This window comes from Anser brachyrhynchus, assembly GCF_964034855.1.
Source record: "Anser brachyrhynchus genome assembly, chromosome: 1".
Taxonomy (NCBI): domain Eukaryota; kingdom Metazoa; phylum Chordata; class Aves; order Anseriformes; family Anatidae; genus Anser; species Anser brachyrhynchus.
Window position 1 is genome coordinate 191,711,550 of NC_137694.1, and position 25,693 is coordinate 191,737,242.

Below are 25,693 nucleotides of genomic sequence, written 5' to 3' on the forward strand. Positions count from 1 at the left end.
TAGGCAGTATCAGACACCATTGTCACTAATATCTAATTCCTGGGACAGCATCTTCTTAAACCGACTTAAACTAATGCAAATTACCAAAGCTTTACTAATTGTTTTTAAATGAAAAGACCTCACTTCTGGTTCGAGAGGAGAGAAGTAACTGTAGGAGCTTCAACAGCATTCAGGTAATTGATAGATGGTATTAAAATAATTATAAAAAGAAATAGCTGTTATATATCAATAGGACATAAATGCATGAACTCTTAAGCATTTCTGAAATAAATATGTTGGAATTATAAAGGCTTTTACAATGGCAAATCAGTTCTCACAACATACACTTATCAATTATACTACCAACCCATAGTTCAAAGAAGGCATCAGAAATGTCTTGTAACAAATTCATGGCAGGTATTTGTAACAGTGGAACTTGACACAATGCAAAGAATAGTATTTTAGAGATCTTACTACTTAATACTACAAATGGAGAAGATTAGAAACAGAAATCTGGATCAAACAAACTAAGCACAGGTCTTGATTTATAACACAGTAGTTTCAGTGAGTCTCCACACTGTTATAATTTGTTCCAAAACATTTCCTTCAGATCCGTTAATTATTTTCAGCCAGGATCATGCTCTATGAATTTACCAAAATGGTGACAGAAATTCAGGAGCATGAACCACTCATGACTTTTAACCTAAAAATATATGTGTATGAGAATTATTATGCACTGATGCAAGGAGACAGAAAAAAGCAAGCAAGTAATGGGATCGGTCTTCAAGAAGGTAACTGTGTATGTTATAACGAACTAAACATTTTGAAACAATAAAATAACTTGCAAGTAACACTCAATATTTGGAAGAATTTTACTCAGGCATTGTATAGACATTCTCTAATAGGTAGGTAATTATCTGACTACTTGGATAGATGGGATAATTAAGATAGTAATTCTGCAATTGGTTGCTCAGATGATACAGTAAATTATTGGCAAAGCCAAGATTAGAACACGAGACCTTCTAACAGACATAAAGGACATTCATCTGGAAAACACCATCAAGCAAACATTAGTGCAAGTTAGTTTTGAATTTGTTCAAGTCTTGTCTCCAGAAATGGCCTTACCCGGGTAAACAGTCTCCGCATAGTGCATTGCTGGTGGCAGAACAGTTGGCCTTCTGAAAGCGGTTAACTAGCGCACAATCCAGACAAGGCTTGCACTTCTGAAAGCCCCAGTCTTCCTTGAATCTGTTTGGCCTGCATGTCATGCACTGTGCATCCTCCCCATATCCAAAGCCGCATTCCTGTAGGGATTAACAAGCAACAGCAAGCTATTCAGTCACTGAAAGCGTGAACAAGAAGAGAATGCTGGGATAAAATGAAGACCTAGCGTAATTATTACTGAGAGTAGGTCTTTCCAGAGACAAAAGCCACCCTTTCAGCAAGTTCAAATGTGTCTTCCACTGCTAATAATCTCCCTTACTTCTATAAGTAATACTTAGTCATCCACTTTATTCAAGAAACCACTGTGTATTTGAATGATAAAGGGCTTCGAGGACTCCCACAGTTTCATTATTACTAGCTTATGGTAGAATTATTGAGCTGTCTGTTTTTTAATTAGGTCAGTCATGTGAAAGCGCAGAAACTGGGACAAGTGAAGTATAAAGGCACTTACTCAGTTACAAATACAGCAAAGAAGCACTTTGATATTAAGGTTCATAGCTAAGGTGAATAAAGTTAATTGCCAAATAGAGCGTACTGATCTTCAAAGGCTTAGAATTTCTGTTACCAAATAAAACAGAGATGGTTAATGACCATCCACTGGGCATGAGATGTTGCTGAGCCACTAAGAATTTCAGAAAATCAACCCACTTCGGCTCTAACAGTTCTTAACCTGTTGGAAACATGTAATAGCTTTGGGGATCGGAGGGACACATGATATTTTACTATACAAGTAATATTGTTGTGGTTGGTTATTTATCCCAGATTTAATTATTTAAAGAAATTCTTTCCATTCATTTGCAAAATGACACCTAATACAACTGACAGGCTGCAAAGAGAGCCACTGTATCCAACAGTGCCTAAGTGTTTGGGGATTGGATTCTGCAAACTGATTATCAAGAACTATCAATCAATCAAATTTTTGTCACTTTTCTTTTTTTAGAAAGAGATATCAAGTTACTAGGAGCTGTTACTTACTTTTCTCATTTGAATATCCTATTAATTTTTTGCAGTACTTAGACTGGAGGCATTAGTGACACACCACATAATGTCAGCAGGAATATATCAAGTTGCTGGGAAGGACTTGTTGGGAAGGGAATAGGTGGGAAAGACAACGTGACAACCTCTTTCTACCACATGCAGTCTTAGTGGAAGTACAGGGCATCTTCCCAAGGGAAAACCTACATGAGTTCTTCAGCTGGGGCAACTTCAAAGGTTTCCACCAGTTTCCTTCACAACACCTCCACGTTCCACGCATGCAAATATATATATTTTTTCCCCCAAAGTCACCCACCTAAGCAAACCTGCTGCTGTAAAAGGTTTTGTTTGTACTTGACAAATGCTTACTGGATTCTCCAAGGCTTTGCCTTGAGAAACCATCTATGAAACGATCTGTGATGGATTCAGACAATATGCTTTTAGTGCCTCAGATATGATATGATAAAGTATCAGAAATAAGCAACTTCTTGAGATGCATTTACTGGACGTACTAAGAATTTTCTATTTTTTTAACATTAATAAATATATTTACTATCCTCTGAAGAATAAATACTCAAGTACAAAGATAGTGAGTAATCCTAAGGAAGCAACTGCAAATAGACATTAAAAATACTCCTCTTCCTCCGTCTCTAGACCCACAAACTGAATACCATATATTGGAGGAAAATTTAGAAATAAATTTTAACTTTCAGTGTTTTTTTAAGCTGAAATGTAATTTCTTGCTATTGACTATTACTCAAGTTAAGAAGCAAACAGACAAGTCACTGCAGTCGGTGAACAAGAAAAGCGTATTAAACTGTTTTATGTGCTGTGCAGTATGCTCCTCCTGGAAGATACTGCCCCTAATAAAGCTGGTATGCAAATGGGGACACAAACACTTCAGATTAGTTTTACTTGACACTTGTAATCAGCCACTCAGCATTCTCCTACCGTATTATTCCAATCTTCCTGGTTTCTGCTAGGAATCAACATCAAAACAACGGTGTGGTTCTAGCAGTTCTATTTTATTTTGTCTAAAAATGTCTTACGCTGTTCAGTTTTACACAATTTCATCCATGTAATTGCAAGGCCTTACACGAAGGTACACGATTACCACTGAGGACTGGAACCAGACTAACTTCTGTTATGCCTTTTTTTTTTTTAATTCTAAGTATAAATAAACTTTTTCATTGAATCTCATTATTCCTTACCATTTTTTTTAAGTGTCTGCTCTATAAACTTTCATCCAAATAGTAATGTTATATGCTATATAATATAGCTCAAACTTTGTGTATTTGGATCTTTTGATAAATCACTTGGAAACAGTCCCTCCCAAGTCCTAGAAATTTTCAAATATAAGGCTTAAATTAACTTAATTATAAGTTTTCCTTTCCAGACTACCTTTGAAGTTTCTGATTAAAACCAAGCAAACACCAGGAAATAAAGTTAAATGCTTTTAACTCATTCGCCCAAACTACTCAAGCTTGAGTAAGCTGTTTCTAGCTCTAACAGATCTGCTTTGCTACAGTTGGATACATGGCCACATCTTAGTGGGCTTTTGTAATGCAGAGTGGTTTACTATTAAAGCAGTAAAATGGGGGATGTAATACAAAGAAGTCTTCTGCCCGAGGAATTTACCATCTCCAGTCTTGTCAAAGATGACACCCAGGTCTTTGCTGGGAATTCTGTAGATGTAATCCATAAGAACTGTAACCTTATGTATGTGAGTTTTATCTTCACATAATATTTGAGGTAGTTAACTGTCTGGCAGGTGCAAATATGTATTTAAGCTTGTAAATCCAGCAGAACTTCAAATGGATCTGTACCCATAATTAACCGCATTCCCCAAACTGAAGGATATTATTTAGATGATGGATTCAAACCCTTTGAATTTTGGGGCTTTATAATTTAGTAGTCCAGCAAAGATACAAACAATTGACTGTTCTTCTTTTATCAGTACATGCGCAAAACTGATGTGCATCAGTCTTCTTAGTGCTCTATTTACAAAGCTGTCAAGTTATACGGTGGATGAGTTGGGAGCTGTTCAGTTCTCCCCTCATCCCTCCTACCGTCACACCCAGGTTCTGAAAAAAAAAGTGCTCCTCTCCTGTGGCACCTCACCTCAGGACTGCAGAAGAGAAATAAACTTGTAATCTCCATTAGCCAGATTACAAATAAATAAATAAATAAGTTTTCACGCCAGAACTAAAGAGCAGGAAAACTATATTTTTATCTCTTTTTGTGAAGCATGCTCTGAAGAACACTTAGCCCATTCTTCCTTTTCTATTTCCCCTTTGCAATGCTACCATCATTGCTACCAGTAATATTAATGAAAAATTTCTCTTTCAAATGAAAAATTAATCTAGAAAACTGCAATATAACTAATAAAAAAGTCTCAAAATTCAAATGCACTTCTATTGTATGGATAATTATACAGCTTTCACTATCATAGTACCTTGATATCTCATTACCTTTAATATGGGTATCCCCAGAACAACTTTGTTCAGAAGTAGGTTTTACTAAGGTAACAAGCGAGATGATTGCTCAAGGCCACCTAGGCATCTGTAGTAAACTAAATAACTCAACTCAAAACTTAGTTTCAGGCTGAAAAAGATTAAATGCATACAATACAAGCACTTCTTAAAATACTACATTGGCAGCTTTAAACATTTTTTTTCAGTATACATTACCCAGACACTGACTCAGAAGGACCAGAAGTACAGCAGACTATAAAGGGTAATGGAACTAAGTGGTATAGTTTTTCCTTAAAAGTTGAATGCAGCATAGAAAGTAAATTAACAGTAAATTAGATTTGAAACATTCTTTCAACTAAAATAACCTCTAATTTCATTTAAAAATTCTTTCAGGCATCATTAAGATTGCAATCTGTCAGTACTTTTTACAGTTTGTTTCTAGTTCCACTGATTATTCTCAACCTACAAAAGTCCTTAGACTGCACAGTACTGAGGAGCTCCACTTAGGCCATCATGATTACACGAACACTTGGATATTCTCACAAAAAAACATTCCAGTTAAGACACTTTTCATGGCCTTGTTAAGTAGCGCACACTTTTGGCTTCCAAAAGTACCTTAAGGCTGCTGATCTGCCTCATCTAGACTCCAATAATCAGCTGTGTCTGTCAACAGAAGTCACAGAGCAGGACAGGCTCCAACAGCACGCTGCAAATGCAAGATCTGGCTCCTGTGGCAAAGTGTCAGAAAAGTTTCATGCTCAGTAAGATTTGACATGCCTACTGCATGCAGCTGCTCCAGCTTCCAGCAGATTGACCCTGAAACACGTGTTAGCCTCCGCTGTGCCGAGATAAGGCAGGCTTCTTCACAAGCAGCCCTCTTGCTTTCAAGTTACAGTCACTGCTAAACAGAGCAGCAGCTGCTCTCAGTAGTATCACCGGGACAACATCAGATATAGCACACTGCCACATTTTCTTTGTGAGGACTGTGACATTCACGAGTAGCTTCAAACAGTACCTTTCTGCTTAATTCACAATTCCTTTTCTAAGCTACGAAGATGGTCTCCTTTTCCTTCATCATATAGCTGGCGTAAGGAGGCAACCTATGATGCAAAGAATCACCTCGAGGTGCCTCCGTCCCCACAGGCAACGATCTCCTGGTGACAGTACTTATCATCATGCATGTGGTGACAATGCTGGCTTAAGGCATTCTCTTCCTTTCATCTCTGCCTTTTCTTCCTTGTTGTACACTGTCCTGATCTGTACTGACAGAACTCATTATGAGGCTGAGCTGTACGATAATCTGATCATGAGACCAATTAAAAGTGATCAGTTCAATGATCTGTTTTCTAGTACACCTTAAAAAGCTGCTGCGTTGGCACAACTGTATGGCCAGGCAACATGCTGCAGAATGGACTTACTGCTGCCACAACTGTCAGGTCAGTGCTTCTGAACCACAGCCTCGGGTGTCATCTGCTGACAAAACAATCGGGAATTCCACCTGAAGTACTGAGTTGCAATATAAGCTTGGTGAAGCTGAGACATAGGTTGCTTTTTCATATGAAAAAAGAATATTAAAAAATCATAAGAGCTACAAAGAGATTGAGAACATTTGTACAAACAAATTCTAGTGAAAAGACTGGAAGGACTCAAACCTCTCACTTCTGTATGGGAATGTTTTCACGAACTGGTTGTGCCTTACAGCAACCAAAACTACTCCAGTTTATGTTTCTGTGCTAGATGTGACTTACATAAATTTGAGTCATGTATAAGGTTTGATTTCTACAGAGACATGTTACTGGTAAGATAGGATAAAAAAGGCTCTGGCAGTTTGAAGCCACTTAAGAACAAAAGATATTCAACCACTTGTGTAACCACATGAAGCTTTACTTTCTACTAAATGAATGAAAAATGAAATAATGCAGAGCCACATGAAGCAAACGCTTCTTTCTGAATTAATACAATAATTTTAGCCTCCCTCTCCAGAAGAAAGCACCCTTAGAAAACACTCAAAAGCAAGATATTTCAGTGATTCTAAACATAAACGTTCCACATTTTTAAGAAAAGAAAAGGATACAGGGATTTTTTAAATCAATGAATAGAAGCAAACAGAATGAGGGAAAAAAAGCCGATGCTTTCATTCCCTTCCACAACAACGGTAAATAACTGGTACAATGACAAAGGTGTCTTTCTTATGATTGTAATATGTTAACAAGTACTTTATAAAAATACAATCAACAGAAGTGATCAACGGATCTTAGTTCTAAGTTAAGGTAGCACCTGACGTGCTCCTGTTCGAACAGTTCTAATGGTCAATAGGCAGTCAGAAAGGAAAAGTTGAAGGTGTGCTATTTTTTCTTATTTTAAGGAAGAACTACTTTTAAAAGATTCATTTGATTTATTTTTTTTTAACTTTTAACTTTCAACTTCAACTTTTAACTTTGTAAACTTTTAACTAACACAATATAAAAGTGTGTCTGAAGTTGTTTATCTATGCAGACAGGAATGTCAATCCAACAGACTGAGCACTAGTTCACAGCTAAAATTAAGCACTGTTCAATAAAACCTTCCTGCAGTACAATGGGCAAGCTAATTTCTGTAAGAGTGCCCTATGTATAAAATTAAAAAAGATAACAGGATTTTGCTAATGTAGAAAGGTATTATGAAATGCTTATATACTATAACAACAAAAATAGCTTAATTTAATAGTTGTAATAAGTGTATGTACATACATACACACAAATATACATGCATATATGTATGTACATATACACACATCTGCACAAGAGGCATTTTGCCCTGCACACTTACCCATACTGTTGTTGGAAGTCTGTGTTAGACCTGAGCATACCTGGCGACATGGGAACAGACTGGACAGTCATCCAGGACCTGACTTGATTAGGCTTTAACCATACCTCAAGTCCCCTGTGCAGCTGGCATTACATAAGATTTACAAGTCTGGTCTTAGTTGTCACTGTACTTCCACTTAAGTGAAGGGGCAACTAATGCCTGCTGACTTTACCAAGTTTTATAAATCCTTAACAGAAAATCCATGAAATTTAAAAATAAAACAGACATCACAATTAGGTGATAAATCAGCACATTAATACTGATTTCTCTAACATCACATTCTCAGTTTTACAAATGCAAAAGCAAGGAAGTATGTGCATGTGTGTACCTAAGCAATAAACTGGTTGCTGATCAATTCAGCAGTAATGTATTGGTTAAGGCATAGCATCCATCTGGAACCTGTCAGTCAATTGCTTAAAACACTTTGGGAAAACAAAACTCAGATAAAAACACACTGATAACACTACGCTTTACTATATACTTAGATGTGTATTATGCTCACACAAACAGTGTATCTACTTTTATCTGTAAGACTTTTAAACACAAGCAGTCAATATTTGAAAGGAAAATAGCAGACATTTGTAATAACAGTTTCTTGGTAGTTATTAAAGTATAGCATAATTATACCATCACTTTCTCATATACCAAAACCCAAGCAAACACTCCCCCTACCCTGTGCTGCAAATTACTTCAAGTGTATCATTAAACCCCTTTTCCCTTTGCATTCTGACCTTTGACTTTGAATACTTTGTTCCTTCAAGCTGTAGTTCAGCAAGGCTACGTTTCAGTAACAACGACAGCATCACATCCCTTGCTAAGATTCACTAAAAACCGTACATCTATTTCTGAAGGAAATTGTGCTTCCATTCACATTTAGGTTTGAGCAAATCCTGTTTAGTTATTTTAGTTATTATTGCAACCTGGTGGCAAAAAATAATAGTATGTGGAAGCCTGTTCATGTCCAGGAGAAGTAATTGCTTACACATTGAAATCCAATTAAGCATTCATGTTTTCAGAGAAACTAGTCCTTAGGATCAGAACTATCAGACTGTAAACAAAAACAGTTACAATAAAAACAGAATTTGAATAGTGTACTACCGTAAACTATAACCTTCCTATTAATAGTTTAACCTTTTAAATTGAATTTAAAGTAAAGTACAAGTAACTACTGAAGGTATTACTTTCTATGCTTGTTTTCAACGTGGCATTTAGGTAAGTACGCTGCATCAATGCTCACAGGACTGCAGCTATAAAATGCCATCTTTACAAATGTGCCTCTAAATTAACACCCTGTCCCCAACCTTTCATTCCTCAAATTCAAGACCAATCCAAAACACCCACCCCAAACCAGCAAGCATCCAAACAAAAGCACAGCCATACCACTAGTCATCTTCAAACCACTACTTGAACAGTACTGTTTGTATGACTGCACCTTAACCAATACTGCCTAACACAGAAAGCAAGTATGAAACTAAATATTTCATTGAACACAAGCAAAGGGTGGAGAGATGGGGAAAACATGTCACTGTTCAATAAGACAGCCACCCTCTGCTGATTAATAAGCACCATAATTTCTTCAAGTAAATCTCTTCAAACCATCCACAAACCACAATACATTACTTCTGCTTTTTCCAGAGCCAAATATAATGTAAAGCCGAATATAAATGTAAAGAAAGTAAGCTGAAACCTTTTTTTATGTACACAACAGTGATGTTTCATATTAAAAAAAATATCAAAAATAACATTCCAAATCCCCTTTAGATCTACATAACAGACTTGCATAGAAAGGCAACCCTGAAAATTAAATTTCACTGCCTCTACATAAAACGTAAATACTACCTTTATCATTCTTTTTAAACTGTCAGTGTGAGCACAAAACATAGGTGCATGGAAAGGCAGAGGTACTGTTTTATGACTTGTACTATCAGGTGTAGATTAGACAGCACAATTATGTCTGGCCCCCAGTTTCACGCTCTAACAATCAGCAAGATGTATGTATAGAAGCTGGACAATTAAGCAAGAGTCTCATGCCTATGGTTGAGAAGTCTGCTTACCCTTCATAATATCAGCTTGTGTCCTCTTTTTCACAACTCTAGAATGATACACCTGGTCACCCAAAACATCCAGCCCCCTCGTGACTCATAATTCATAGAATCATTCAGGTTGGAGAAAACCTCTAAGATCATCTGGTCCAACCTTTAACCTAGTACTAAATTCCACCACTAAACCATGCTATTGAGTTCAAATCTACACGTTTCTTGAAGACCTCCAGGGACGGTGACTCAATCACTTCCCTGGGCAGCCTGCTCCAACACTTCAGAACCCTTTCAGTGAAGAAGTTTTTCCTAATAACTGACCTAAACCGCCCCTGGTGCAACTTAAGGCCATTTTCTTTTATCTTGTCACTTGGCACCTGGGAGAAAAGACCAATCTCCACCTCACTCTAGCCTCCTTTAAGGTAATTGTAGAGAGCAATGAAGTCTCCCCTCAGCCTCCTTTTCCCCAGGCTAAAATTAATTCTGTCCTCCTTCTCACCCCTCTCTTGTTCCCTCTCTCATTTCTTGTTTCAACTATGTCTTCATTGTTTCCTATCCTTGCTCATACACAGAATCCACTTTTTCCATGTTGAAAGCACCTTATCTCCCTCATTACTTGCATTCAGACTTGGAAATTTGCTGGAAGTTTTTCCAAACTCACTTTCTAGACCTACTGAATCCCAGCCCATAACTTCAGTCACCATTCACCTCCATTGCTCCACTTCTGCACTCCTAGGAAAATTGCTAATTCCAAAATTTCCACAGGGATTTTCTTTTGGAAGAGAGGTGGTTGTTTTAAAAGAAGAAACTAGTTAAAACTCACCGTAACAAGCTTTCCTTCTCCACGATGTTAACAAAGACTTCTTAAGTGTTTTTTACATACTGCCTCGTATTTTTCTGGCCTCACCCTTCTTAATAACTTTACACATACAATACAGACTAGACTTGTGGCATTCAAAAGGTGAAAGATGAAGGAACCAAGCCTCACTTGAAACTAGCTTCCTAACACACCAAACTGCTGCAACCACAGGCCGACTGAAAACACAGGTCACCTGTTTAAAGCAGGTCTCAGATCTCACTTGAATTCTATTTGGCATTTACTTGCTTATGTGCTTATTTTTATTACATATGATTCTGTTAAGACAAGTTGCTATATAGAAGGCATTTAAACATCATCCATAGTGACAATTTCACCTAAAATTCATAAACATTTCTGAAAGCAGGTATTGCGAAAGACAAGCCTCTACAATTCCGAGGTCTGCACCAAACACCAGTTTGAAATTCACGTTTCTTACTCTTGTCTACACAGTGACGTTAGCCACTCCTAGTTCCCTGTAGTGCTACAAAGGGGGAAAAAATGCTAATCACCTTTAGAAAAATAATTTTAACTTGAGAGCCTAGATCCAGGTACTGCCTACTGTATTAATGGCATCATTTCTTAACTGAAGACTTCATATAAAAAGAATCAGAAAACATTGTACTTGAAAAAACAATGAAGGTTCAAAAGTTAAAACATCGAAAACATACACACATGTAAATGCATTTATTGGAAACAAAGTCAAGTCAAGAAAACATGATCTGCTTACCTTTGAAAGTTCCATTCCAGGTCCACATTGTTTGCAGAGGATACAGTTTCCAGTGTGGTCCCTAAACTCTTGCTCTCTGCAGTCTCCAGTCTCACAAGTTACTTTACTTAGCTAAAGAAAAAAAAAAGTAAACTCACCAAGACATAATTAATCTCCTATTAACATATAATTTATACCAAATCTGAAAAATAAATTATGTGTCTCAAAAATAATTCTCTGCAACATCAAAAACTTTAAACATGGCAATGAAAGTTAATGATTTAACTCCAAATGTGGATAAATATCCTGATTTTTAAAGGTCCTTTGTAATTTCCAACAATTTTATGAGTTTTAGAAGACCTACTTGATATTTGGTACTTGTGGAAAGTCAAAACACTTAATTGTTTGAAAATGAGTTTAAGTTCCTTGCTTTACTCAACACTATGAAAAACGCATATGACCATTTACTGAAGCTACAATTCTCATAACAGTAAACTACTGTATCACGTTATATTGATGTGTCTCATTTGTGTTTTTTCTTTTTTAAATGATGCTATCACAATTGAATAGATAATTTAAAATCTTTTCATTTAAATATAAGTATTTAGAGATTTTCAAAGGTCACTCAAACCTTTTGGTCACTTAATTACCACTCCAAATCTTTATGAATATTATTTATCCTAAATTTCAGTATCATTATATTTTAATGGGCCAAATGAGAGAAAATTCAATTTTTGCCTTCAAAGGCATTTAAGTACCTTATCTGACCAAATCAGATACTAAGGATATGAGGAATGCTATGAACAATAATACAAGCCATGCAAAGTCTCAGTATAACCAGTGGTATCCTACCTACGAACATTAGAGAACTCTGACAGTTCTCAAAAGAATTTTAAATTAAATGTCCACAGGCTTGCATCACAGAGAGTGCTCTCCACAATCGCTTCTGAATTCATACTTTGTGTATTTGTCTTTTTAGAAAGACCAAAGCCTTTCTGATAGCAACAAAGGGTTAATTCGCCTTAGATCTAGAGCTTGTCTCTGCAGGTCAGAGTTGAAGTATACTTGCAAGGCATTGTAACTGTGCACTATGCTATGTTATACGGATAAACTGGACACTTCAAACACCTAAACTATACATATATATAGCATATTGTACTAAGAGATTGACGCTGCAAATGTCCACTGAAGTGAAATATCACCTCCACAGCTCTATATTCACATATATTTTATATCCTAGTCCAGTCCTTCTTCCATGAAGAGGCTCACAGTCTTTTTTTTTTTTTTAAAATTGCGTGTGAGGAGCAGCGAGAAATGACAAAAAGCAGCTGACCAAGTTCACTTTTAAATTGAAAAAATACATATGTAATTGTGTATATGGATTTAAAACTTTCAGACTTAGCAGTTATGTGTAAAAGAAAAGAAACCATTCTTGTACCTGCTCTAGTCACTTTTTTCAACATTCATCTTGGAAAAAAAATTACTTACCAAATATGCTAGTAAGATGATAAGCATCTTCAGTTTATCTTCTTGTAATGCTTTAGCTCCCATTTCTTACAATTAAACCTTTATCTATAAAAAAGAAAAAAATGTAATTATATTACAATGTTGTTTAAATTTAAATAGTCATATGTACACAGCACACATCTAGTTTGTCAAAATATATAGATATGTTCACATCATCAAAATATCTCTGATAGATTCCTGGAAGTTAAGTAACTAACTTAACTAGCATGTAATTAATAAAATTATATTGTTTATATAATAAAAATGTCTTTTTTAGAAGACAAGGCAATATACATAGCCTTAGCTCTCCAAATTAAAAGACTGCTATCAGTCTAGATGAGAGAACTTCAACCTTTGTAGATCCAACATCTGATGTTGACCCCTAACATATCCTCCGTGCTTGTTAGATGCTGACTAAGTACAGGATCAAAAGACAAAATCATTTTCTTCAAATATGTCACTTCTCAGGACATAGCTGATCATGTGTGTGTTCCTTCACATAGCTGATCACATCCTGTAACGTGGAGCAGAACGGGCTCTGCAACAAACTGGTGGCATACACAGGGTTTGTTTCTATTGCTTGCCTAACGGATGTAAACTTCTTAAAACGTTTTAAGTATCTTTTATGATCAGGTAGGCAGAGACTGTTATAGAAGACATTTCAAACAGCAGAATCAGATCATACACTAGATCGGATAATTTTTGTCACCATATCAGAAAAAGAGCACAGAAAAGTCCATAAAGCCTCACTTAATTACTTTTTAAGAAGTGGTAACAAACAACGATAAAAAAAAGGCAACAATTTGAAACTGTCACATATCTGTTGCTATATTACAACAAGAAGAAAAGAATAAGTAAATCCAGCCCATGTAAAATGCTGTTTGAATTTGGTACTACTTTGCCTACATTATGACTGTAATATAATGTCATTCGTTTCACATAGATGATGTGAAAAATAATGCTTAAAACATTTTTGTCCTAGTTCAGGAACGACGTTTAATTAGACTGCTTTAAAAGATAAGATTAGCCATTATTATTGTTTCAGAATAGAAGAGACTGACAGATGAAAGGATGGAACCTAAAACACAAGCAAAGAAGGACAGAAGAACCACACAATGGTTTGGGTTGGAAGGGACCTTAAAGCCCACCCAGTTCCACCCCCCTGCCATGGGCAGGGACACCTCCCACCAGACCAGGTTGCCCAAAGCCCCATCCAGCCTGGCCTTGAGCACCTCCAGGGATGGGGCATCCACAGCTTCTCTGGGCAGCCTGTGCCCACATAGTCAAGCCTCACCACCCACAGTCAAGAATTTCTTCCTAATATAGTCCAAATTTACCCTTTTTTAGTTTAAAGCCACTCCCCCTTGTCCTATCACTGTACCCCCTGACAAAGAGTCCCTCCCCAGCTTCCCTGTAGGTACTGGAAGGCCAGCTTCAAAGTGTTTTATGATATGGAACTGTAGCAAGTATAATACACTTAAGTCAACACGACTTCACATTTCCCTGCATGAACACCCTTCATTCATTAGGATGAATTCTGATAACAAGAAAGCATACTTCAGTGGCACTATTAATATATTTTAAGAGTCAAATTTTTATTTTGAAGTTAGAAAAAAAAAAAATCTTCCCAGGAAGGACAGAAGAGGCAGAGAGGTGTGTCAGGCAGCACTCTACAGGAAAGCCAAGATTACATTTTTATGGTTATTTCTCACTTAGTAATGGTAACGGTCTATGGGCCAATAACAATTATCAGATTATATGCACGTCAACATGGGTAAAAAGAAGACATACCACCAAGTAACACAAAAACACACAGATACAGCATCCTATAGAGGCTGCTTTTTCAAGACTGAGGGAAAAAACAAGCAGAGAAATGTGAACTGGGAAGTCTCAGAAAGAATCCTAGATGACTTAAATACAACAATTTAACCTAAGATGTACCATAGAAAAAATGGAAAATGGGAGAAGAGTGCCAACAAACTGTAGAAGTTATTAGGTGCACAAAGATGGCATGACAAGCTGACATCAGTAATGCAACCAGGAAAACTAGGTATATAGGAACAAAAGTATAAAACAATTTCTAGTAATATTACAGACCGAACAGTGGACAGAGACAGTAAGAGTTTTGTTAAAGAAACAGAGGTTTCAAGAAAAGTTTCTTATCTGCATTTGGAAAGAACAAGACAGATACAAACACACATCGCACCATATATCTTCTGGCTGATTAGTAACTGAGCATCTGCTAAGCAAAACCAGATCAGACCAAAGACAAATTGTGAGACTTTGCACCTCAGTGACCTTGAAAAAAAAACTATCAGGAAGACCTTAATTACTGCAAAGAATGATGCTGAAACCAAAGAAATTCTTATTGACTTTTTGGTATCACATAATGGTATTCAGTAGGAAAAGAAATGAACACTTTATATGCTTAACTGCTATAGAAGGTAAAGTTTCATGTAAGAGTGCAGCTGAAATAAAGTTTTAAACATAACTGAGTTGCTTAGAACTGAATATCAAGTGATTATTTTACGTTGTATGAATTTATATTCATTATATTCCTTAATATTATTGTTAAATAATTGCATTAGAACTGTTATGTTTTATGTCCATCCATATAATTACCACCAAAATTTTAAAACAGACACTTTTAATCCTATAAAGACTCTGGTTTTATTTTAAATTTGAATATTTACTTTTGCTTGTGAAAATAGGTAAGACATCAAAAAAGAAATTTAATATAATTGTATGTGTTTATGTCAAGTTTCATACAGCATCATCAATACAAACAATATTGCTGAGCTGTACTAAGCCTAATTATCTAAAAACGGAGCTGTGGTATAATATAAATAGTCTATATTTTTCTGAGCAAGTCACTTCAAGTATGGAAAAAAGAAAATTAAGAGCAACCTGACTTACTGGCCAGAAGATTCAGTACTTGCCATATTACTGCAATTAAAATATATTAACTTTATGTAATGAAGCTCCAGTCAACCCATATGTTTTTCCAATATGGAATAACCTGAAAACGTAATATTGTAAAGTTTGTTAGCATATAGGCAGTTTATTAAAATCAACACTGAAAAAAGCTAATGATCTATTTTTTGTTTGCAATATTCTGTTGCCACAATGGGATTAGAAAACAAATGTCACTTCTTGACAGAAGGCAGTACAGAATGACCAGCAATATTTTAAATGACAGAAAATTATATTTCTGTAACTCAGCTTTTGAAGTTGTCGTATCTGTTACAAAATGATCTTATTATAGCATGTACCTCAAAGATTTTTAGGACACAGAAAGCATATGGAGAAGCACGGTGTACTAAAACACATTTTGTTGACTTAGGTGTGGAAATTTTATTGCAACTGTAAAATATTTTCTATTGAGAAGAAAAATCTACTGCCTTTATAACACACTTGCCAAATCCAACACCTTCAAACATCAGGAGTTCCAAAACCCAGAGTAAATTTCCAAAATCAACTGCTTTAGAAACAGCAGCAAACTATCATGGACTTCTCCAACTCATCTACGCATTTTAGTATGCTTTAAATTTGTTGACTGATCATACATATGGTGCGATCTCGCAGCTTTAAGCCTGTGATATGAGATAACTTTGGGAAAATTTATCTTTTATAATAGTCAGATCTTCCAATATAAGCTTGCAAATCTCCCGGTCTTAAATTTCAGTGCACTTCAGTGCAGGTTTAGTAGCTCCAAAGCATGTTTAAATCATTTCAGTAGACATGTATGAATGCCTGTGGCATTGTATCATGGAATTGTAGCACTTATTGTCCCTGTTCCTACAAAGGAAAATCAAGGACAATATACTGGCTACAACATATGAGAAAGAAATTAACTGGTAGACAATAAAAACCCTCTGTTAAGAACACAAAAAAGATGCTTTTCATGACAACATGCAATAATACAAATGGTTAAGGCACTTGAATAAATCATTGTATTGAAAGCAAGTCCCGAAGGAGACATAACTGTGCCAGCTGCTTGTTTCCTGTTTCTGCCTCCAGTTTGATTAAAAGTCCTGATTAAAAAGCAGACACTGCAGCCCTTAATAGCAGGTTGCCATTGGGAAAATTAGTTCTCTCTGGGTATCAAGTGGCATTACGCTGATATGAGTTGGACACGAGCTATTCATCGTATTCAACTAAGAAGTAACAAGAAGAATATTTTGCCTCTAAAATATGCACAAATAGAAGTTCAATGCATTTAAAGATTATTTGTTCTTTCTCAAATATTGATATTTACAACATTAAGTTTGGTTATCGTAACTTTATTCTATAAAAGAACTCTGTACCTGCGTTGAGTACATGCTGTCAATAAATCATTTTACACGTGTCTTCTTAGGTTAACAGAAGTATGCTAGCCCAAAATACCCAGGGGAAACGAAATCAACAGCGATAACATGCTGAAATCAATACATAGAACCCCCATTAAGAAATGTGGTTACACAGTTTAAAGGCTGTGTGGGTCCTACTATGCACTTTGCGTAAAGAGGTCAACATTAAACAAAAAGCTAGTAACAGTGAAAAATGCATAGTGGAAGTAAGAACTTCCAGCCTGCCTAGATCCTACAACCTACTGTCCTCCAAAAGGTACTCCTGCAACTATTTGCTTGTCCGAGCACAGCAGTCACCACTCTGTCTCAAAGTCAACTTGCCGAAAAATGTTTCTTCCTCCTCTCCAAAACAGAGAAATTTCACCACAAGAGACGCATCACCTCAAGGCAGCAAGATTAAATTACGGCCTACCTGCAGGTTACGTATATGTATAAACAACAGCACTTTGCAGTCAACATCATGTACCTTGTAAGGGAAACTTCCTAATGGGTGAAGGGTCCCAGCTTAAATTTGCTTCGCTTTCCTAGATCTTCTAAGTCCTGTATCCAATTTTGCATTCATACCTGACCACCACTTTTCATGCTCTCCATAGCACTGACAAAGAATACTCTGACAAGTTCTGGATAAGAAAGAGGACTGAAAATATAATCATCTTAGGTTGCCAGCGGAGGTCTCTGGTATCCAACGAATGGGACCTCTGCTCCCTTCCAACCACCCCGCTTCCCACCTGCAGCTGTCAACCGCATGCAATAAAATGACGAGGAGAGGCAGATGGCTTTAGCAGAGTCAGTGCCCCACGGGCAAGAAACAGGAGAAGGGAAAGTACTTACGGTGCTGTAACGACAGAGACAAAGGGAACAAGTTAGGGACAAGAGCTTCCACTACAAAGCTACACATTGTTATTCTGTCTCTTATGTCTAGAGCACCTTCCCCTTACACCCTGCCCGCAGCCCTTGTACTCTTCCCCTTTGTGAAGTAAATGAGGTCTTGTCGGACCACATTTGCTCCAACTGCTATGAGAAGAACCATGTGGAGAAAAATTACTATCAGCTAGGAAACATTCATCACATTAAACACTGTGTTGAATACATACATGTTTTGCAGAAACTGCCAGACATGAAATTGTACAAAATCTGGCAGCTACGGATTTTTTTATTTTTTTTTCCAGATAGGATAGCAGAAGAAAGCTGGAACCTCACTAACTATAGGAAACATTTACATCTATGTTTGGGTACGGGGAAAGAGAGAAAGGAGGTTTTCACATATCCAGGAAATATTTGTGCTCCTTGTGCTTTGAGCACCATTTGCTTTGATTCGTAAGTACTTGACTTTACAGGAATAATAATGATAATGACTTAATTTCTCCCTGCCTCACAAAAACCGTCTCTGCAGTGTCTTTGCTATCACACACAGTATTTACAGAATGCATTATATCCTAGTGCATCAGAAAGGGCATAGTCCACAAAACTTGATGATCTGCACAATTCATCCCTGCTGCTACAACTTGCAAATGATGCTCCCAATCTATGATGATAAAATTACAGAAGACAGCTCATCATCCATGTTCTTCAACATATCTGGACTATTATTAATTAGAAATTAGAGTAAAATATGGTGACGAAGGTGTAATGTGGTGACATTTTTCCTATTCTTACCTATACTCAAAGCTTTTTACAGGGTCAGAGCCTGTGATTCACACAAGAAGCCCTAATCCCATTGAAGCTGACGTGATTACTCAGACAAATAATGAACAATTCTGTGCTTTGAGATTAAAACTGCGGTAAAAAGTGTTGCTCCTTCTGTTTAATACATCTCATGCATCTCAACTGCTAGGAGACAACAGTTTGCTACATGAAGCCTCAGCATAGAGCTTCATTTGTACACATTTGAAATGCGTAAGTAATACAATAAATCAGGAATACCAATATTACATTCATGTTTCATTTACACCGAAGTATACCGATAGTTCTTTTTCAAAGTCATTTGTAAGAATCATACGTTATAAAGCATTGACGTGGTTAATACAGTAGCCAGCACAATGCTGGTATGTCCCATCCAGCCACCCTTTAGCAGTTTTGCGTAGCATAAAACGTTTTACAAGACCACGGACATGAGTTACATTCATTCTCAGCACTCTTTTATTAGGATTGCAACGTGGGTTGTGGAAACTGAGGAAAAAGCAATGCATTGCCTCCTATACTGACAACTGAAACATCTTGTTGCTGGAGTAATCAGGTAAAATCACTGCAACTCTCTGAAATATGGTTAATAACTCAAACAAAACCAGTTTACTTCTATTTGTAAGATATATATATATATTTGCATATACAGCGAGAAGCGTCCAGCCAGCACACCTAACTTGACTTAGATGTGATGGTGCACTTGAAAGAGCTCGTGAAGCGGCTAACAAACCCACCTACAGCCTGAATCAATTTGCCACTTCTGCTCGTATTAAACGCTACCAGATCCCTCTGTTAATTTGATAAAAGCAGTCATCTAAAGCAGCTGCAAGCACAGAAAGGGAAAGCAGGTATCGAGTATCACGATTTTTCAAGAACACCAGGCAAAGCTTTTCATCCCAAGGTCAGACGAACGGAGACAGATACCACGCAGGGAAGTTAAACAAGCAAAGGCAGAACCACGATCGCTGTTTTTTGTCCCCTTACCGGCCCAAAGCTCCTGCTCCGGCTGCCTCAGCTCGCAGCAAACACCAGCCCCTCAGCCGTCGAGGAGAGGACGCCTCGTGGGGGCGGCCGCCCGCTCCTCGGGGCTCCCTGCCCGCCGCACCCCGGGAGCGGAGCAGCCCCCCAAGGGCTACAGGGACGAAGAAGGGGACGAAGGAGACGGAGGGGACCCCTCACAGCAGAAGCTGGTCCCCGGACACCCACCTGCCACGTCCCGGCCGCGGCGGCGGGGCTGCGGCGAGCCGCTCCCAGCAGCCCCCGCCCTCCTCCCCTCACGTCCTCCCGTCGCCCCTGGCAACGCCGCGCCGCCGCCATCGCCACCGCCCTCCCTCCCGCCCCCCGCCGGCTGGCTCAGGTGACCGCGGGCAGCCAATGGGCGGCCCCACGTGCCGCCGAGCGGGGCGGCCGGGGCGGCGGTTGCGGCCGTTAGCGCCTCGTGAGGGCGGGCGGGAGCGTTAGGGGGGAGGCACCAAGGGAAGGACAAAACCCACCCAAAAAAAAAAAACTCTACACAAAAACTTCTTCGATAAGGGCTGTCTGTGTTAGGTGGGCTGGGTGGAGTCCTTTGCTGACCTCGGGGCAGGTGGAGGAGGAGACCTTGTAAGTCCTTCCTGCCTGTCCCACGCAAAGACCACGATGGTGATGCACTACAAAGTTCTCTCCTTCACAAATTACTTAGCTAATTTATTTTTTTTCTTGCTATCTCAAAATCTGAAATATTTTCCCATTTTGCAGATAGCAAATTACCAAGATAGAAGTATACTGCCAATACCAAATGCCAGTTCAGAAATCCAGCCCTCCATAGAGAAGAAACCGTTCACAGTCACTAGAAAAGGTGTAGCTTACTGCGACTTACTGTATCACAGAATCATTAAGGTTGGAAAAGACCTCCAAGATCATCTGGTCCAACCATCCCCCTACCACCACTATCACCCACTAAACCATGTCCCTAAGCACCACGTCCAACCTTTTCTTAAACACCCCCAGGGACGGTGACTCCAGCTCCTCCCTGGGCAACCCGTCCCAGTGCCTGACTGCTCTTTCTGAGAAGAAATGTCTCCTCATTTCCAACCTGAACCTCCGCTGGCACAACTTGAGGCCATACCCTCCAGTCCTATCACTAGTTATCTGGGAGAAGAGGCCAACCCCCCACTCCCTACAACTTCGTTTCAGGGAACTGTAGAAAGCAATAAGGTCTCCCCTGAGCCTTCTCTGAACTAGGAGCTTTGTTTTGGGTAAGTGATACTCCAGCACTGGTGAAACCAATCTTGGAGTCCTTGGTGAAAAAACAAACAAACAAACAAAAACCAAACAAACAAACAAAAAAAAACTTGTGAGGATTTCAGGTTACTAGTTTTACTTTGAATTAAAAGGTTAATGATATCACTGCAGCCTAAACAATTGTACGGATACATTGGGCATTGAGTTGGGTTATGAAGAGAATGAATGGACGCATATGCTTGGCAGTAAAGCACTTTCAAATAAGTAGTTTTGGGGAGCTTCTCACAGAGATAAAATTTTGGAGTTTGCCAACCATGTGGACAATTATAAAACAAATAGTGCTTATTGACATACAGCAACTTGTCTGTGAAAAGATAAATGGTTGCAACAAAATGAGTTGCTTTCAATTAAAAAAAAAAAAAAAAGCCTAACTCAGAAAATTTACAGGGGTTTTCATTTAATTATGTTATAAAAGGCCCTGCAAAGAAGAGTTTTGTTTCAGGACTGTTGCCAGAAGGAGCTCTGTAAGGGGCTGGAATTCCTGCGAGGAATGGCACGCTACAGCACAACGGCGGCGCATCTGTTGTGCATGGCAGCTGCTGCACAGCACTGAGCGTTCTACATCCCCTTGCTATTTACAGACAACTGTTTTGAATGTCATGTTTTGTGTAGACACCTGTAAAATGTATTGCATGAGGTCTTAGTGGAGTCACTTTGTGTTTCAGATACTCGTTTTAAAGTAATATATTTAGACAAGTGTATTAAAACATCCCGGAGTTCTTAAAGCATTGACTAAGCACTGAGGACTACCATATGAAGAAACATTAAGACTGTCTCATCACACAGGGGTTTACTGTTCCTGTGAATTAAGAGCAACATGAGAGTCTATAACATTGAAATGTGTTTCAGTCCCTGTTGGAGCATGTACATGTAAAATGATCGAGTTAATTACATTAATCATTGAGAGATGTTGAAAATTGCAGGCTTTCTTTTGTTTTGAGTCATGATATTTCTTCAAAGGAAATGGAAGACAGAGAACTGTTACAGCAACTAGTGTAGATGCAAGAACAGAGATTGTCTCTACAGCCGGGAAAGCAGACAAGAACTATTTGGAAAGTAGTTTCAGCTGACCCCTTTGATAAGACTGAGTTGCGTGACATATCTGATGTGGAAGCAGAAATTGTACAGCAATAGGAAGTTGTTATCTCCATATCTCAAATGCTAACACAGTTCCCCCAGTCAACTGTGAGATAGATCTACTCTTGTTATGACAGCTGTTGGAAACTGATGTCAGTATATCTGTACAATGTCTTTTGATAGTCTTAACTATTACAAATCTTAAAATATGTTTATGATGTTATCTAAGACACGCTGTTTGGAAATGGCTCTATTTATAATCAGAAATTGCTCAAGCTATTTTAATAAATAAATGATATACTTGTGAGTTTCCTAGTCTGATTTGCTTTGAACTTTTTCTTTCTGAAAACTTAAGCCCGAGGATTAATTAGTGTTTATACAGCACTTTGTAAACCCAAAGTCATAAGCGCCAAGAATTATTATTACTTAATCGTTAAAAGTCAGATCAATGAAAAATTAAACTGTCAGAGAACTGCTTTTTGAAACAACAAAAATGCTGAAAATCCTCTGCCTCCCCCCGTATGTCCAACTGTGCTTTTATTTGCCTCACATACAGACAAAGATATTTTTCAGTTTAAACCGGTTAACGCCCATCTGTGTTTAAATAAATGGGAAGATTACCTAAAATCCTAGGGACTTTTTACATAATGAAGAAATCTTTATTTCCTAACTGCAGTTTTAAGACCTGAGTATTGCAAATATTTATATATTTAAGTCCTCCTTGACAGTGTAACCTATCTGATTAGCAGTGTTACTTCTGTGAGCATCTTTACTCATTTCTGTGATTGTAGGGTCAGATCCTTACAGTGACATTTTAAATGTACTTGGCTCAGCTATTTTGACTTCTGAAGAGAACTAAAAGAATCCTCACACTATTTTTTTCTTTGCTTCTCTTTCTACTTTACAGCAGATACAGGTATGGTTTAAAAACAATTTTCCTCAGAAAATAAATGTACATGTCAGAAAACCAGCAACAATCAAGGGAAGATTGGCTCATCAGTGAAGTATAGATTTAGTTAATACAGTTAGCAAATAAATCCATCTTTTCAGAGCTACAGAAACATCCTTCAATACATCATTGTTATTTAAAGAAAAATTCTAAATTTTGCTTTGGCTATGCCTTCGACAATATTCTTCCTTGACAGCTATACACACATTATTCATGCAGAGCTAATTACTTTCCTTATAATATAATTGACTTGTTAAGTCAGAATATGAATTAATTGGTGGTATAGAAAAGTAAATGATACCAAGTCAGGCCTAGTTAATCTGTGTCTGGCATGTTATCTCTTGATATTCAGTAAATTTTAAATTTATATATACAAACATACTTTTAATTAGAATGAAACAAAGTTTGCAGACTGACTAATGAAAGCTGACTATATTCATCTGGAAGTGCTGATGATCTTATTCAGATGCAAGCAGACTGCTAAAATTTGGTTTTCCATGTTACTATATTGTATCATGAAATATGAACATCTTGAGGGTCCTGGATTGGTAGATGTCCTAAGGAACAGAGTCCTGGCAATGCTTAGCAGCTATCAGTTTTGCTGTCTTTTAGCTGCAATTTATTAATAAGTAGATGTGCTTAAAATGTGCATATACCTAAATTTAGATTTAAGCATAGTTATTTAAAGTCAGTATTTCAGAAGAACTCATTGTCCATCATTAAGGCTCGATTTTCAAAGAGCTCAGTGTCTGGAATATTGAACTTCTTTGCAGGTCTCGCCCCAGTTATGTGTTCTAAGTTCTTCTGAAAATCTAAATTTTCTCCAGAAGAGGATTGAGTCTTATTTTAAGAGCCTGGCTTCAGCTACAGGCACAGAACACTCACAGATTTGGCCCAAATTCATATAAAAGTCTGACCCTTTAAAAGTGCTAAAGTATAATGAATAATCCTAACTCTTCTAATGATTCTTTAGAGTGAATTTCTGGAGTAGATGTCTTTGATTTTCTTAAACATTACATATTCAAATATATGAATTTGAGGAACAGAATATAAAATATTGTGAAGAGAAATTGCTTCACTGAAATAGTAGCAAAGCTTCCATGGAATTCTGCAAAACCAGGTGTTTGTTCTAGATAAGCTAGAGATTTCTTTAATATCCTTATTAAAATTCCTTACAGGAAACTTCTATCATCAAGTTAAAATGTTAATGTTATTATCAAGATTTCTTTTCATATTTGATAGTTGAACTAACATCTAGTTAAAAAAAAAAATCTCTTCTGTATATAAGGATGTGATATTTATAAATGTAGTTCTAATAACTTGTGCAAGAGGACGCCTTTTCATCTCAAGTATGCAACTAGTGGGATTAAAAGTGTTGCTTGAAGAAGGCAGGCTTTAATAAACACACTGAAAGCAAATAAATATACAAAATGTAGGAAATATGGCTGGTCTTTTCTCAGAAAATAAACATTCCTCTAAGTTCTGTAATGCTTCTATCTGAATATCACTTTACAGAACTACAGACAGTTGGAAGGAGCAGTGCACACCGAAATATTATACATCCCCCCCAAATATTGAAACAAATTCGATTTAGTTTCAGTTTTTAATTGTCTATATATTCTAGGTACTCTATTTTCATATAATTCTGCGTGAGTTGCAAATAAAAATGCTGCATAAATTATATATAGTCTTTCTAACTATATACACACAATGACATGCAGTAGCACTGTTTGTGAACTCTTATTTCTTAAAGCAAAGCAAAACTGCAAAAAAAGCCCCACGAAATCCAGTACCTGTTATATGATGAAGTTTTCCAATGCCCAGACTTTCTGCAACTTAATTTCACACTGCCAGAGCTTCTGTGTTAAATGCTTTTACCTCCTTAAAAAAAAAAAAAAAAAAAAAAGAAAAGAAAAAAAAAAAGAAAGAAAGAAAGAAAAAAAAAGTATGTCAGCACAAGCCCAGACGAAACTCCAAATCCGGGAAAATAAAATTAACCATGCAGATCAAAGGCAGACGAGCACTGAGACCAAATGCCTGTAATCTGATCAGTGATCAGTTGCCATACATCAAAGGCAGTGCTTTGGAGAGGAAAAAGAGCTCTTTTTTTCTCCAGCAGGTAGTTGTACTCTTAAATTCTGCCTTTCAGTAGTCTCGTTCTTTTGTTAAAAATCGATCACTGGCTTTTTTTTTCCCCCCTTTTCTTTCTTGTGCTGGGAGAATGCACACGATTCTGACATGCTTAGAGTTGAGTGGCTGGATCTGTAGCTTTTTGAGTTCCCAAGCTGTGTTGTGGATTGTGTGTTGGAAGCTTTCCCCAGTGCCAGCGGGTTCCGCTTTATCCCTTTCATCTCACTGAGCTGCAGATCCCATGACATCATTCAATGCTGTGGGACTGGTTAGAGAGCTATAATACAGCCTGTGGGGGAATACAGCTAAAGAGCAACAAGAGTTTGCATGATTTCTAATCAGGTTAGTCCATTGTAACAAACCCAAGGCTCACTTCAAAGTTTTCATTATATTAAAGTTTCCTCCCAAGAAGGGAGAATAGTGTAGCTATAAGGTTTTCTTAAAAAGATGCTTTATAATTTTGCCTGCTACAGGAAGTTACAATTTTCCATAAAGTTCTGGAAGTCAGACGTGCAGGTCAGTTTGCTAGGCAGCTGTTAGAGATGACAGAAAACTACTTTTGCTTGTCTCTTTATTGAGGTTTGGAGAGGAGGAAGTGGTGCATTTTGTGCACTGC

The 25,693-nt window shown here is 37.5% G+C and overlaps 1 protein-coding gene across 4 annotated transcripts in view; it reads right to left on the bottom strand.

Moving 5' to 3' along the window:
• Positions 1–25,336, bottom strand: part of TNFRSF19 (TNF receptor superfamily member 19) — a 66,926-nt gene extending 41,590 nt beyond the window's left edge. The window contains exons 1-4 of one of the 4 annotated variants that reach the window (XM_080577337.1): positions 24,741–25,336; positions 12,589–12,672; positions 11,122–11,232; positions 1,105–1,283 (exon numbers count right to left, since the gene is read on the bottom strand). In XM_080577337.1, the coding sequence (XP_080433463.1) occupies positions 1,105–1,283; positions 11,122–11,232; positions 12,589–12,651 (353 nt within the window). In that variant the 5' untranslated portion in view covers positions 12,652–12,672; positions 24,741–25,336. Of the gene's footprint in view, positions 1–1,104; positions 1,284–11,121; positions 11,233–12,588; positions 12,673–17,421; positions 19,565–19,622; positions 19,976–24,740 lie in introns of those variants that run through there. The other 3 variants (XM_080577339.1, XM_080577338.1, XM_080577340.1) reach the window with 3 other exon arrangements.
• Positions 25,337–25,693: the final 357 nt, after the last annotated feature.